Genomic DNA, 17,049 nt, shown 5'->3' with positions numbered 1-17,049 from the left:
CTTTCTGTTAACAAGGAGATGTTAAAACATGGCAAAAACTAACAAAGCCATAATATGTAATTCCTTGATAAACACATTTTCATTGTCAGCTTCCATTATCTTTAGATAATTGTAAATATTGACTTTCAATTTTTATTGGTTAGCTAGACTAGACTTTGGGGTTTTATCTTCTTTGGATGTGGAGTGAAACAGTCCACCAGTAGCAGTGCCCTGCCTCTTTCTTTAACCAGAAATGCCTTTTTAATAGTGTACTGTATAGGTTCAATGTATCCCCTCTTAACCAGCTGGGAGGCCTGTGCATTAATTTCTGTGGTTAACAGGCCCTGTAACTGAGCAGAGATAGTTCTAGTGTAGGGGTCAGCAACCTCTGGCACGCGGCTCGCCAGGGTAAGCACCCTAGCGGGCTAGGCCAGTTTGTTTACCTGCCGCATCGGCAGGTTCGGCGGACCGAGGCTCCCACTGGCCGCGATTCGCCGTTCCAGGCCAATGGGGGCGGTGGGGCGAGCTTACCCTGTCGAGCCACATGCCACAGGTTGCCGACCCCTGTTCTAGTGTATGCAGTTCCATGTTTTTATTGGTCTTGTACCACTCTCCTCCCTGCCTTATAGCCAAAGGCAAAATGAGTCCAGCAACCTGTCAGTGCAATGGCACTGCTTCAGGAGAAGTAGCAGCAGGAATGAGCTAGGCCCTCTCAAGGCAACTATTTTTTATCTGGATAATGCAGAACTTAAACCTTTTTGTCATTTCTTTCTCTTATGGATTTTCCCTTTTCACTGGGCTAGGAAAATTTTCTCTTGTTCATTTCAGCCCCACAGGGTGAATTTCTGCTATGTTTAATTTTGTATTGCACATTGCTATCTGAAATTCCTATTTCTGGGCTGGCATACAAGGATGTTGAAGAATGGTAATTTCTTCCCCATTAAATTAGTTTCTCCCTAGTCTCTGTCTGCCATCTGAGAGATCCTATCTCCTATCCTGTTTTGAGTTGGAAGAATTTTGAAAACTTCTGAATTTTTTTCTCACTTTTTTTTTTTTTTTTAGCATTAATAGATATTTTTCTTTTGCTCAGGAACTGTCTTAGCATTTGAGTTAGCCTACCAAACCTCTTTATAAGGGAATGATATAATAAAAGCTTTGCTCTATTTCCTTTCTCCACCTGTTACTATAGTAGGACAGCGTATATCCACTATTAGGGCTTATGCTGAAAGACCTGGAAATACCAAGCAGGTAGGAGTTTACCATAAAAGAAGTACATGAGGCAGTGAATTCCAAAACCCTGATTCTGAAGTTAGTTGTACACAGACATGATTATAAAATATAAACACATGTTCATTCAAAGCATTAAGGCTCTTCAAAATAAAATGTGTCTTATTAACTATATTAGGTTAACAAAAGATGTTTAGCTACTTTGGACTAAGTGTATCCTCAAATATAAGGAAAGACTTCCTATTCATGGAAGTGTGAAATTCATATGCTATCACTACTGCCATTGGGAGAGGGCACTGACTGATTATTTCTATTGTGTTTATTTTACTTTAGCAAGCCATGACGAATTTTATTTTTATTCCCTTAGTTCACCATCGGAGATTTCTATTCCCTCAGCAAAGCTTGAGGCACCACCTTTTCATCTTATTTAGTCAATGGGCTGGACCTTTCAGTATTATGTTTACACCACTGGATCGTTATAGTGACAGAAATCACCAGATTACAAGATACCAGTATTGTGCCTTAAAGGTATAAAATATTTTCTTTCCACTATGCAAAGTGATCTATTCAGTAATACAAATTACAACAACAAATCCTAAGATTAGACATTTAAAAGAGGCAGATATCATGGTTATTTGTTTCCTTTTATTTAAAGTAATTGATTATTTTGAGAGAGAGAGATCTATAAAGTTAAAAATTCCTATTTTTCTTTCCAAAATTATAATCTAAAGTCATTTCTTGTAGTTTACTTCTTTTTTGCCCACATAGAGTGAAATTTTGTTTTATTATTTAGATTTTCAGTAAGGAAAAGCTCTCACTGACTTCAGTGGAAGCAGGATATCAGGCCCTAAGATCAAGTGCAGTATCAGTTCAGTATCTGATACATCCTATTTCCAGAGGACTATATCCTGCATTTATATGGGGATGTACTCAATAGTTTTAAAAGTCTTGTCCAGCTCTAACAGCTGGAACCCAAGCCCCTGAGTAAACTGGGAAAATAATGTTTTATGTACCAGTATATGCTGCATCAAATGATATAAAACAATTTTAATTTGGACAGAGACTATGATGCTAATGAAATGTTTAATAGGTTTTATAATCTCATTAAGAACAGATTGGCTGAAATGACAAAGCACATTTTGAAGAATTTGTAAAGTGTTCTTATTGCAGTGTGCCTTTAATGTGCTTAATTTTTTAATTCAGCATTTGAATTAGTTAATGCAGTTTTTAATTATAATGAACCTATTTTAATTAATGCAGTTACTTTCTAGATCAATGTAAATGTTGAAATTTAGCAAAAAAGCACTATTTCACTAAAAACAGGTAGCAATTGGAAATGTCTTGCAAGCACAGTCTGTTAAACACATTCACAAATGTTAAACACTTGCCTAATTAACAGATTTCTCTGTATTACTAGGCAATGTCAGCTGTACTCTGCTGTGGCCCTGTATTTGACAATGTGGGTCTTTCCCCTGATGGCTATCTTTATAAATGGCTTGATAACATTCTAGCTTGTCAAGATTTACGAGTAAGTATCTCATCAATAATGTATGTTTTTTAAATGATTTTAAACTCTGTACTTGTTGAATACAGTCTACTCTATGACAGTAGGCTTTGTGACCTTTGTTTTGAACAGAAAACAATAGCTCCGTGCAGTATTCAATTACAAATTCATAATGAACCGTATCACAATAACGTTTAAATAGTAAAAGGAATTGTATTATTTCAGGACACACAGTTTATGTAGCATACTAAAGTAAACAGGATTCTGTTATGAGGTTCACACTCGTTTGTAGCAATATTTTAGGTTTTTCATCCATTACTAATCCAAAGGTCAAGGACAGTATGATCTCAAAAAGTATTTATATTTCTGTTTGGAGTATTTCCATCCCACCTGCTTCCAGGCCTTGTGAAGTAAGAATATAAAATCATTTCCTGCTCAGTAATGTAGCTGCTGGTGAGGCAAATCTGAGTGAGTCAATGTGAGTGGGCAGATCTTCAGAAGGCGGCAAAAAAACTACTCATTTTAGGAAAAAGTAAGGCCAGAGAATTGGAGGATGAGTCTTTACCTTATATCCTGGATCTGTAACAACCAAATATTTATTGACTTGTTAGTGTTTGAAAATAACTCCATGAATACTAATTTGATAGATTATTTTTGCATTTAAAATGATTCTGCCCTAAAGACATTTCTGGTTAGATGATAAAGGGAAGAGAGACTTTCTGCCCTGATGTCGGAAACACTCAGAAAAGTTAAGCCAAATCAACTAAAGGTGTGAAGCTCAAGCACATGAAATCCCATGTGGATGCTCTCATTCAGAAGTAAAGTGGCCTAAATTCGCAGTAGCTTAATCTTCCTCCGTTTACCATGAAGGTACTTATATGCTGTAATTAAGTCACCTCTAAATCTTCTTTTTGATAAACTGCCAGATTGAGTTCTTTATGTCTCTCATGATAAGGCATTTTCTCCAGCCCTCGAATAATTGTTGTGGCTCTCTTCTGCATCCTCTCCAATTTTTCTATATCCTCTTTACAATGTGGAGACCAGAATTGGATGCAGTATTCCAGTACTGGTCTCACCAATGCCATATACAGAGGTAAAAATCACTCACTGCTCCCCTATTTGTATATCCAATGATCTCAATATCCCGTTTTGCCACAGTATTGAACTTAGAGCTCATATTGAGGTGCTTGTCCACTATGACCTCTAGATTCTTTTCAGAGTCACTGCTTTCCAGGATACAGTCCCCCATTCCATTCTGTAGGTATAGGCATTCTTTGTTCCTAGATGTATTATTTTGCATTTGGCTGTATTAAAATATGTTTAGTTTGAATGGGCCCAGATTACCAAGTGATTCAGATTGCTCTGTGTGACTGCCCTGTACACATCATTCTTTACCATTCCACCAATCTTTGTGTCATCTACAAATTTTATCAACAGTTATTTAATATTTATTTCCAGATCATTGACGAAAATGTGGAATAGCATCAGTTTTAATACCAATTTCTGCGGAACCCCACTAGAAACACCCCCATTCAATGTTGATTTCGCATTTACAGCTAATTTTTTAGCTCTGTCAGTTAGCCAGCTCTTAATTCATTTAAGGTGTGCTTTATATGTACAGTGTTAATTTTTAATGCAGTACTAAGACAAACACTTTACAGAAGTCTACGAAGTTACCTTTATCAACCAAACTTGTAATCTCATAAAAAAAAATCAGATTTGTTTGACAAGACTTGTTTTCTGCAAAATACTGTTGACTGACTGGCGTTAATTATATTCCTATCCTTTAATTCTTTGTTAATTTAATCCAGTATTAACTTTTCCATTATTTTGCCTGTAATTGATGTCAGAGTACCAATCTATTAGTTACCTGGGTCATCCCGCTTGCCTGTTTTGAAAACTGGTATAACATTATCACTCTTCCAGTCTTCTGGAATTTCCTCAGTATTCCAAGATTTATTAAAAATAAACATTACCAGGCCAGAGATTTCCTGAGCTAATTCTTTTGTAACTATTGAGTACAAGTTATTGGGCCTGCTGATCTAAAAAAGTTTATCCCTTGTAGATGTTGTCTAACATCCTCCTCAGTTGCTAATGAACTCAAAATTACTTCTTCATTATCATATGATATAAGTACTTCATCCTGCTTCTTTCCAAATACAGATCAGAAATATTTATTGAATGCTGATTGTCACAAACACATTTGCTTTTTGTGCATCATTAATAATTTTTCCATCTCAATTAAATAATTGAATGATTGCTAAGATTTCTGTTGCTCCTAACATCTAAAAATTTCCTTATTGTCCTTAGCCCAGCCAAACATGGATTTTTCACTGATGTTTTTATCTTCCTTATCAATTTTTTGCACTTCATAATGTCTAATTTATATTGATTGATGTCTATTTCCCCCTTTTTCCAATTGATACATATTGTTTTTTTATTTCTAATTGCTGCTTTCACTTTACTGCTGAACTAAGATTGGCTTTTAGCCAAGATTGTTCTGTTTCTTGATTGTGTAACCATGGCTTTTTGCCATCTAATACATTCTTCTTAAAGAATTCCAAGTTTTCATTCACATTTTTCTGTCAAAATTTTTCTTACCAGTCAATTTCATTGATAATTTTCTTCAGCTTTGAGATATTAGCCCTTTTGAAGCTCCAAGTATATATATTACGGGTGGGACTATCCTCTGTTTGCCCCTGTTGAATGTAATCACGTCATAACCATTCATCCCTAGACAACCATTAACCTCCAGTCCAATGGTTAATTTCATGCATCGAATGTGAGATCCAAAATAGTGTTACTTTATCTTGGGTGCAATACCTTTTGTGTTAGAAAATTGTCATCTATAATTTTTAGAAATTCTAATTATGTTTTACAATTGACTGCATGAGATCCCCACATTTTTCTCCCAAATTGAAGTCCCCCATAACAACATAGTTTTTCTGTCCACACATTGTAGGTGAGGAAAGCCACTGAGGGGATTTATGGATGGGATGCTAAATGGTCAGAGCTGCAGGGGAGGGAAAAAAGTACTTTCCCTCCTGTGATTAGTTTTTCACCATCAGTACTTTAAATTACCAGTTGAAAATCAATACATATAAAGGATGCATTAAGTCACAAAAGGCAAATTGTCACCATTTAATGGGTAAGGAAACCCAACCAGAGTAAAATCTTAGATAGTCTTTTTTTTTTATTATTGTGTTCCCTTTATGCTAAACTCAGCCTCGGGTGTTTAAACTGAATATTAGTGTGAGTCTTTACAGTGAGTCTAGCCTCATTTGGTGACAAAATCTCAATAATAATAATAATATTTTTTGTGCTTCTACATTACCTGCAATGGAAGAAACACAAAGATGTAGTCCAAACTTAATCCTTTAAGTAAACAAACATGAATAGATTTAGCCTCACAGCACTCCTGTGAGGTAGAAAATTAGCAGTATCTCTGTTTTACAGGGTGTATAGCAAAGACACATAAATGCTACCCACTGTCACAACAAGTGTGTGTTAAAGCTGGGAATACAACCCAGATCTCCTGACACACTGGTCTTGGGCGTAATCATAATATTATGCTTCAACCCTTATTTTGAAGGTCTATTTTTAAAAATATATTTAACATATATGGGTTTTGTGCAAGACATTTTTATGAAGTGTGGACTATTCCAAACTGAGTTAAATCCCATGCTGTGGTATATATAAAATGCATTTATGGTAAACTCGCCACTTTATTTTTCTCCATAGTGCGCAATAAATGTGGTCCTTTTTTTTTTTCCATTTAAAAGGCAGATTAGTCTTGTCACTTTGTGTCTATCTTCCTGAATAATTTTAAGAAACCTTGGGAGGATCTTTTTTGTTTTTTACAAAAAATAATAATTGCTATTCTGTGTGTATTCAGGTTCATCAGCTTGGATGTGAAGTTGTTGTCTTGTTGCTGGAACTAAATCCGGACCAAGTAAATCTTTTCAACTGGGCTATAGATCGGTGTTATACTGGATCATACCAGCTTGCTTCTGGATGCTTCAAAGCCATTGCGACTGTGTGCGGAAGCAGGTATTAATAAACCTAGAAGTAGACTGTCCCTGAGGCAGTTAATGTGAAACAAGATCAGGGCTGCTATTTCTAAGATGTTTACACACTAGATATTTTGTGTAATCCTACTTGTTTCTGTTGGAAACAGATTCTAAATGTTCTTTTCCATTAAATTTAAAAATAATGGTTGAAGCTGTGTCTGCTGTTGGTTGCTGTATTGCCCTGGCTTGCATGCTATGAAAGACACAGAAAAAAACTCATGTTTGTGTGAATGGGAACAGTGAAGCATCTGCATAGCCAAGTGTTACGCTGCCTTAGAACATCCACTGAATAACAGTCCCCTCTGGGACTTTGCAGCAAACAGGAGAAAAGGGACCAAATCTGGGGCCAGGTGCAAAAAGTTTGGAAGAGCGTCTCTTACCACATGAAATGCTTCTGCAAACATGCTTATTTATACTGACAAAGTCAGCACAGTATTGGGGGAAGGTTAAAAAAATAATCTCTGCCTTGCCAGTGGTCACTGTCTGTGTATGTGATCAAGTCTGCAAGGGAGTTACCAGGGTGTTGAAGCATCAAAGAGTCTTGTGGCTCAACACAGGGTGTTGAGCAAGTTCTCTATGGAACTGCCGCTAGCATTCCCATGTAATGTATTTTTACACAATGTTTTGAGGCTACACTTCCCTGTCACTCTCTTACAGGTCTGAGGCACATTTTTTGAGCATGTGATAAGTTGCCCCTTGTAGTGTCCTGTTGCTGTGTAGGCATTTGAACTTCTGACCCTTCCATGCACAGAAAGGTGAAATAGGGCCTAAACCTTTTTATTTGTAACACCATTTTTAAACCTGGTGCCAAAACAATTTTTGATGGATTTTTCCAATACTTTCAAAGTAAATAATGTTTTCTATGTTCTTATTTGCCAAACAGTTACTTTTGTCCTTTTCCTAACTGCTCTTGGATTTGACCTGAGTTTCCTTACCTTTTGTTTTTGGATTAGCATTATCAATTATGTTAATAGAGTGGGAGCACAAAACATTGATTTTTTGTATAGGTCCTGCATAAACATTTTTGTTTTGTTTTGTTTTCTTCTTAGTATCTTTTCAAGATTAAAGTGGAAAAGAGGTTTAACAGTTATTTTGAAATAAAGGATAGCTTTCATCTGATTAGGCATTTGAAGTCCTGATGTATTTTAGTCTGAGATTTCTTGACAAAACAGTTTACTGATCAGTATGTTTTGAGAGAGTAATGTGTGGGACAGTGCAAAGCAAAACATGCTAAGTATTTTAGAATTTGGTATATCTGTAAAAAAACTCTATTTTGTTCTTATAGAAACAGCTGCAAGTACAAGCTGCATTACCCTGAGATTTAAAAAGTATGATTGGAATTTTATGCTTGTGGATTTAGTAGCTTCTGAGATTCAGTTTTGCTATCTTAAAAGAAAACACAATAATACTAGCCCTTCACCTACCGTCTTTTCTCCTCAGATTTTTATTAGATAGGACTAAGGACCCTGGGAAAGGGTTTCATTTATGTGCCATTGGCAATAGTTAAAAATGCATGATCACTTTCAAGAAGAAACTCACATTTCTGCCTATTTGGGGAGCTATGTTGAGAGTTTAGCTAATACTAAACACTGGTTGGCAATTTCCCATATTCCATTCTTCCCTCAGTTAGCAATAAGTGTAGGGGGACCTCCACTTAATCCAGCTGTAAATAAGCAATGTAGTATTGCATAATTTATGCCTCTTTTTCCACAAAAAATCCTCTCCATTAAAAAATTGAGTTTGTCCCAGCCAATGGTCTCCCATGCTACATTTCTATTGTGATACTGTAAATAATGTGTTCTGGAGTTTCACTAATCATGTCCCTACAGACTGGAATACTGGAGTAATTGAAAACATTTATTTACAGTTTCTTCTGTTTCTTTTCAACTAGTAATTACAGGGATTTTACTTGGGTTCAAACTCCTGGAAGGCATATCCTTTGGCAACAACTTGGCCAGTAGTCAGTTAAGACTTTTTCCTTGAGGCAAAACTATAAAGCCTCCATCGTACTACATAAGAGAGGCTACAGGTTAGGTATCTGAATCTTTATTTATGTACATTAAAAAAATCAGAACACTTATTTAAGAAGTAGGAAATTGCTAGATGCTCACCATTTTGAAAATTATACCACTTATTTAGGTGTCTAAATATGGATTTAGCAGCACCACAGATTTGCAAATATTGACCAAACCAGTTCATATGATTGTCAAATTCATTTGAGGAGGCCTATGCCAGATAGCCAGTGTTCTTTATTTTTAACTACATTTATTTATTGGCCATTTTACTGCTATTTTTCATGTAGCTTAGTTCTTTCTATTTTGTATCAATGTACTCTACAATATAATTATTCTGTTAATGTCATCTTGTTTTATCCTAATCTTTAGATTTTTGTGTTGGATTCTCTTAGGCATGCTTTTGTAACCCTTGATAGTTTCCTCTTTCAAGATGCTCCCTCAGATGGGGATTATTTGAACTTTGTGAACTGTGGGAGGGACCAGTTTGGGGAAGGACCAGAGAGACTGACATGGAGCAGCAGAACTGGGGTACACTAGTATGTGGATTTAGTAAAGATGTCCCTGAAATCACTATGTGTCCATCCAACAACCCAGCAGCCTTTGTCTACACTAGGTAATTTAGGACTTGCATTTCATTGCCACAGCATCTCAACTGATGATAACAATGTAGACAGGATTCAGGTATTTTTTACCACCATGTTGTCTATCCTAGTCTCGGTGGTAAAAACCTCCTGGGTCCTGTCTACATTATAGCTTCTGCCATTGCTTCCACTGGTGGAGCTGCAGTGGTGGTGAATTATGGATCCTAAATCTGCATGTGAAGACTCAGCCTAATAGACAAGATAATGAAAAAGGTTGTAGGTCAGTTACTGAACATGGTTAAGATCATGTCTGTGTTACAATTTGGAACAATCTCATAAGTAAGTCTGGAGAGAACACTCTGTAATCAGATCCTCTGACTCATTTGTAATTGTAGTGTAAACAGGCCCTTAGTTCTGTATTTATTATGGTCAAAGTGATAGATATACAAATTCCACAATTTTATGTTGGCTAAAACTAAGGTAGTGTATTTGCATATCCACATGGAAAAAGGGAGAAATCTCTAATCTAGATTTGTGCAAGACCAAATAACATTACATGGAAAATTGCCTTTCTAGCAATAGTCCCTTCAGGACCCTGCTCTTATTTATCCACTCTACACTAAATTTTGAATACCTAGGATGGTGGAATTTCTTCAGCAAGAGCTTGTCATCTGTTGTGCCAATACAGTCCCATTCTTCATGTTTATCCTTCATTAACTTTTCAGTCTGATAGAGAGTTCTCTTTAACTTTAATGTCTGAGAATGTGCATGTTGAGGAATAGATCCTTTTCCAGAATAGGCTATTTTAACTGTCAGTGGAATTGCTTGAAGAATATTTTATCCCTGGAAACTCTCTGTCCAACTATCTTTGCTCTTGGGAGTTAATTTATAAAAAAACAGATACTATATTTAAAAAGAATTTAGGTTTATGGAATAGGCAATTGCAGTGCATTCCTAATTATTGTCTCAAGGTAATTGTCCATCCCTCCCTCACCAGATGGCCACTTGACTCAGGAGTATGTATCATCAGTAAATAACTCCCTTTCCTATAGTCTGGTGGAGAAGTGGAAAAAACAGAGGTGATATCTTTGTTTAGCTCATTATTACACATAGGAGATCAGAGTGAATTTAAGCTGAGATTCTAATGTTGACAAAAATGTACTATTTATTCTTCCAGGAACTATCCTTTTGATATAGTGACACTTTTAAACCTAGTGCTATTCAAGGCATCCGACACCAACAGAGAGATTTATGAAATTTCCATGCAACTTATGCAGGCATGTATCAGCTACTTAAAAAAAATATCCTTTAAAACAGTAACCAAATGCAAGTGGCCCTATCATTGTTTTCACCATGAACTTCTTACCATATATTACAGTTTGATTGGAGTGTTTTACTTTTTGTTTTGAAACCTCGACTAGGCACTACAGTAATAAATATAGTAAATAATAATAATCATAAATGCTGCAGTGATTACTTGTATAAACATTTAATGCAAATGATTATTTATAATATTTCTGCAACTTGGAAATTTTACTGTGAAACGTAGACCTTTATGTTATTTTTTTAATCTGTTAAAGTTGAAATGTGAAAGTTTTGTGCACTAATGAAATCCTGTCACTTCATTGCCCACTTTCTTCTCTTCCATAGATTCTTGAGGCAAAGCTTTTTGTTTATTCAAAGAAAGTTACTGAGCAAAGACCTGGCAGTATCCTGTATGGTACACATGGCCCGTTACCACCTCTTTACAGTGTATCATTGGCACTTCTTTCATATGAGCTAGCAAGGATGTATCCTGAGCTCACCCTTCCACTTTTTTCAGGTACCTGTCTATTGATATTTTTTTTAAATGTTTTCAATATTTGTTTTTTATGTAGTGTACAAATGGTGGCCTGTTAGTGTATTTCAAGTTGTGAATAACAGTTAGATTGATATTTCTGTTCTATTGATATTTCTGATATTCCAATTCTATTGTAGTAAAATTAAGCAAAGTGCTTTGTAATTAGATACACAATTGCCTGCAGACATATGCAAAGTACAGTGGTTGATATTTAAAAACTCAAGGTATGCAGTCCTTGGGGGTGGACTGGGAAAGGGGCTATGGTCAGGGGTGCCGGAACTAGGAGTGCTGGGGGTACGGCAGCATCCCCTGGTTTGAAGTGGTTTCCATCATATACAAGGTTTGCAGTTTTATTCAATGGCTTTCAGCATCCTCACTATAAAAACTGTTCCAACGTCATTGACTGTGGTGATTTTAAGGCAGCTTTGTGTCCTCACAATCCTGGGCTGTCCCCTCACTGGTTAATTCCCTCACTTAAAAATTTGCACTTTATTTCTAGTCTATACCAGTCCAGCTTTAACTTCCAGACACACACACACGACACACCCTGGTGGAGAGGCTGATTTAAGCAATAGATTACATACCATAATTAGAAGTTCTGCAATTTCATATGTGAGTTGCTTAAGAATTCTTGGTTAAATACCATCTGATCCTGCTGACACCTCAGTCTTCGACAGTTCCTCAGATTTGTCACCTAGAAAGAATGGTTCAAGTGTGGGAATTTCCCTCACATCCTCTGCAGCGAAGACTGATGCAAAGAATTCATTGAGCTTCTACGCATTGGCCTGGTCTTCCTTGAGTTATCTTTTAGCACCTCAATCGTCCAGTGGCCCCACTCATTGTTTGGCAGGCTTCCTGCTTCTCATATACTTAAAAAGGATGTCTTTTGTCTCTAGCTGCCTCTTTTACTCTGTTTAACCATGGTGGCATTTTTTTGGTTCTCTTACTCATTTGGGGTATATATATAGTTTGAGCCTTGTTATGGTGTTCTTTAAAAGTTTCCATGCAGCTTGCAGGCATGTCACTCTTGTGACTGTTCCTTTTAATTTTCATTTAACCAGCCTCTTCATTTTTGTGTAGTTCCCCTTTCTGAAGTTAAATGCTACTGTGCTGGGTTCCTTTGGTATTTCCCTCCCTACAAGGATGTTAAATTTAATTACATTATGGTCGCTATGAGCAAGCAGGTCAGCTATTTTCACTTCTTGGACCAAATCCTGTACGCCACTTAGGACTAAATCAAGAATTGCCTCCCCTTGTGAGTTCCAGGGCTGGCTGCTTCAAGAAGCAGTCATTAATGGAGTCATTCTCGTGATGCCTAGAGTCCCCAGTTGAGATCAGGGCTCCTTTGTTCAGACCTACACCCTGTACAGACACATTGCAAGAGGCAATCCCTCCTCATAAGAGTTTACAAGACAAGATGGACTGTGGTGGGAGAAACAAGTATTATTTTCTCATTTTTCAGGTAGAGAATTGTGGCACAGAGAAAGTAAGTGGCTTACCTGAGGTCACACAGGAAATCTGTGGCATGACTCCTGAACCCCCCCAGTCCAGTGCCTTAACTACAGGGTCATATTTCCTTATTGATAAATTATGACTTTTTAATGGCATACATTTTGTGTTTATGTGTATTGTGTATTTGTGTATAATATGCACTCACACATACTTTTTATGAAATCGTGTTCTATAACGTGTGTCTACAATACTCAGAATCATTTGTGAATTAAATAGATCGTCACAGATAAGGAATTAAAACTTTATATTTAGGGCCCTACCAAATTCATGGCCATGAAAAACGTATCATAGCCCATGAAATCTGGTCTGTTGTGTGCTTTTACCCTGTACAATACAGACTTCACGGGGGAGACAAGGCTATTTTAGAAGGGTTGTGGTATTGCTACCCTTACGTCTGCGCTGCCTTCAGAGCTGGGCAGCCAGAGAACAATGGCTGTTGGCTGGGCACTCAGCTCTGAAGGCAGCGCCTCACCAGCAGCACCACAGAAGTAAGGGTGGCAATACCATACCAGGCCATCCTTACTTCTGTGCTGCTGCTGGCAGTGGCTCTGCCTTCAGAGCTAGTCTCCTGGCCAGCAGCCGCCGCTCTCTATCTGCCCAGCTCTGAAGGCAGCATCACCACCAGCAGCAGTGTAGAAGTAAGGATAGCAGTACCGCAAACCCCCTACAATAACCTTGCAAACCCCAGCCCCCAGAAAAACCTCCTTTTTGGGTCAGGACCCCTGCAATTACAACACTGTGAAATTTCAGATTTAAATAGCTGAAATCATGACATTTATTATTTTAAAAATCCTATGACCATGAAATTGACCAAAATGGACCATGAATTTGGTAGGGTCCTATTTATATTGTATTCTGAAGACGTATTTTTTTCTATCATGTATTTTGTTTAGGCCTTGTCTTTATTGTTGTTGTCTTCTTCTAGTTTTCTTTTTGAAATACACTAGTTACTATAGAAATATCATTAATGATTAGTGATAATCACATGTGTTTTTATACAGTCAATGTATGTAAATGCCTTGAGATTTAGGCCACAGTTAGGAAATATAGATGCTTATGCAACAGTTATAACCAGATATCAGAATACTATAAATATTTACAGAACACTACTGAAATTTTTCCAAAATTCTCCAAAAGCTTTTAAAATTCTAGAATAATTTAGTCAAATCTGCCCTATTTTTTGTGTTTGCAAACATTTAGCTGTGTGTGTCAGTACACAGCAATCTATAATAGGTCATGTCTTGAACACACTTCTTAATTTATATTTCTAAATTCAAAATTCTTACCTCATTTATTTTGCACTTAAGACCTCTGACACATTGCTTACTAGTAGCTTACATCAAATTAATGTATGTTCCTCCTGCCAATACTTAAATATTTACTTTTGTGCTTTGATAATATTCCCTTAGTTTGCAAGATTAAGGTCATCAGGTGGCAAAACAGAAACAATCAGGCTTGCTAAGCATGTAATTTTTTCAGTATACTTCTACTTATCTTTATAGACTAATGATTGATGCTTTTTAATGCTTACTGTTTTAGAGGTAAGTCAACGATTCCCAACAACCCATCCAAATGGAAGACAGATCATGCTTACCTATCTGCTACCATGGCTTCATAACATCGAACTTGTAGACAGCAGACTTCTTCTCCCAGGTTCAAGCCCTAGCACCCCAGAGGATGAAATAAAGGACAAGGAAGGGGAAATAGCTGTCACATATGGACTGAAAGGAAATGGATGGGGCTCTCCGGAGGCCACATCGTTGGTGCTTAATAATCTCATGTATATGACAGCTAAGGTAAAGCAAAACTGTTTTCTGAAATATTCAAGCTATGATATTTTTAAAAATTCAAAAATAATTGAGTTGCATAGTGCAAACTCAAAAACAAAAGTGTGTCTAGAATTCTTCCCATTGATATTTGACATTTTGCATGAGCACAAATGCTCACGTTTCTCTGTCTAAATGTGAATTTCATTCTGAGTAAAGAATTGTACAAGTTTCTAAGTGACTTAGGAGCCCAAGTCCCATTGAAATGCCATTTCACTTCTGACTGGTTTGTAGGCTCCTGAATCCCTTAGTTGCTTTTGAAAATTGTACTCTACATCTTGTTACTATGTTTTGCTATTGATTTTGCATGAGCTGATGTTGTAAAATAGCATACCTTTAGTTTCTCTTCTAAATGTCTAAATTAATGATATGTTTAGTGCACCTTTTCAAAAATTTCATCTCTGTGCCTCTTTACAGTATGGAGATGAAGTTCCTGGGCTAGAGATGGAAAATGTCTGGAATGCCTTGGCCAACAATGAGAAATGGAGCAACAACCTTAGAATAACATTGCAATTTCTAATTAGCTTGTGTGGGGTTAGCAGTGATACCATCCTTTTACCTTATGTAAGTGTTTGTGTTTTGTTTTATTTGCCGTTGGTTGCATTGTATTTTTAAGGAAGAAAACAGCATTTGTAGAAAATGAATTTCTGCTGAAATTAGGTGAGTTGGGAAGAGTAAATGAGCCCAGGTGCTGAAGGCAAACAGATAAAATGTGCCATCAGAGGCTCTCTTTGCACCAGTGGAACTTACTTGGTTTCAAGCAGGGGTAAGCGCCACCAGTAAAAATAGCAGTTTTGTCTAAGTTCAGCTTTGTCAGCGCCGGAGAATAGTGCAACAGTAACAGTGGCTGGCCACTAATTGCTGACATCATTGTGAACAAACATCAGAACCATTTTTCAGTATCGAATTTACACAACAGATATTCATTTTGTACATACAACATGTTATGAACTTGATAGAAAGGAACTCTTCCAAGTTTAAATAACTTGCATGAAAAATTAACTAAGTTAAAAATATTAAAAGCCTTGAACTTTCCCCAGCAGGCAGCTAGTTTAGACAACCTGTATGCTAAACTTTGCAAGGGTTTAAAACAATGAAAAGTTATAAAAGGAATAGGGTAATATATTCATGCTATCTCCAATATTAGTGTTTGTGCGTTTTAAGGATTTAGCTCCAATTCAGGAAAGCACCAATCATGTGCTTATCTTTAAACATATGCTGAAGTCCATCCTTCTTTAACAAGGCTAGGATTTTGAAAGGTGTATGTCAATGGGAGTTGGGTGCCTAACTCCTTTTAAGCATTTTCAAAAATCCCACTGCATAGCGCTTAAGAAAGTGTTTAAAACTCCTTTTAGTCAATTGAACTTAAGCATGTGCTTAAGGGCTTTGCTGAGTCAGAACCTTATATCAGTCATTTATGGTGCAATTCAGGATGTCAATTTAAACACTAGTGGAAATTGTAAAGTTTAGCATGTCAGCTTATTCCTTTTTGTTCCCCGCATAGCTGTCATTGGTTACATAACTGTGCCTTCTTGTATGTGAGTCAAGTTGTACAATATATTGCTGCTGTTGCTGCCGTTAGAATAAAACAGGTTTTTTTCTGAGTGAAGTAATATAGCTCCACTTCTGTCTAGCTCTTCAGTGGTTGGGAGAAACTGAATCAAAATTTAGTGCTTTTTACTTTTTTCAGCAGAATTACAGTTTCTTATTTGACTGTCCCTAGTAGTTCCCATACTAAGAAAATCAGACTCTATCATTACAATGATTACGTTAGTTAAATAGCATCACAGGTGTGCATGGTTTTTTATAAACAGTTTAAAATGACAGGCGTGCCCTTAGGAGTTTGCCACCCATAACAGAGTAAGCAAAACAAAGGATGGGGGAGAGTTTGTGGGAAGACAATAGAGGATCACAAGATGTCCTCATTATTATCTACACATCTTTTTGGTTCCCTTTTATTTTTTAATTTAATATATTATAATTGTGGACTCTATCTTTGTGCAACGAAAGCTGGATGGTTGTTAGTGTTACCGCTTCTGGGGAGTTGTGCGGAGCCAAGTAGGGAGCCTGCCAGCCCCGCCAAACCCCCTCCCTTCCCAGCAATAGTGGGGATCCCAGGCCACATGCTGCTGCCCGCCTCCCCAGGCACCAGTGGGGGGTCCTTGGATGCCTCCCCCCGAGCACCTGCAGCGGCCCTAGCCCTCCAGTCTAGCACATGTGGTACAGATTGTAGAAATAGGGATATCAGCATTCCTCCTATTCTTCTACATGTGGTCTGAGAGCTGAACATTTTTAATGTTAAAAAAAAAAAGTTAAATGCTCCTAAAGCAGCATTCTAGATTTGGGTGAGTGAGTTTGCTGCTAAAGAGAAAGACAGTAAGGATGGTGGCAGCCAAGGAGGAGAAGTAAATCCCTAGAGGACAATTGCTTGTTAAAACCTGTAGCCACTCAGATTTGTTGTATCCAAATTAGACCTGAAATGGCAATAGTGTACC

The 17,049-nt window shown here is 37.1% G+C and overlaps 1 protein-coding gene across 1 annotated transcript in view; it reads left to right on the top strand.

The window, feature by feature from the left end:
• FRY (FRY microtubule binding protein) overlaps positions 1-17,049 on the top strand; it is a 398,333-nt gene that overhangs the window by 253,154 nt on the left and 128,130 nt on the right. The window contains exons 31-37 of the mRNA XM_045016361.1: positions 1,574-1,734; positions 2,624-2,734; positions 6,606-6,760; positions 10,554-10,653; positions 11,027-11,198; positions 14,268-14,524; positions 14,972-15,118. Of these exons, the coding sequence (XP_044872296.1) occupies positions 1,574-1,734; positions 2,624-2,734; positions 6,606-6,760; positions 10,554-10,653; positions 11,027-11,198; positions 14,268-14,524; positions 14,972-15,118 (1,103 nt within the window). The remainder of the gene's footprint in view (positions 1-1,573; positions 1,735-2,623; positions 2,735-6,605; positions 6,761-10,553; positions 10,654-11,026; positions 11,199-14,267; positions 14,525-14,971; positions 15,119-17,049) is intronic.

The sequence above is a fragment of the Mauremys mutica genome, chromosome 1, assembly GCF_020497125.1.
Source record: "Mauremys mutica isolate MM-2020 ecotype Southern chromosome 1, ASM2049712v1, whole genome shotgun sequence".
NCBI classification, from domain to species: Eukaryota; Metazoa; Chordata; order Testudines; family Geoemydidae; genus Mauremys; species Mauremys mutica.
Note: the sequence above shows the minus strand (reverse complement) of the source record. Positions and strands in the feature narration are given on the sequence as shown.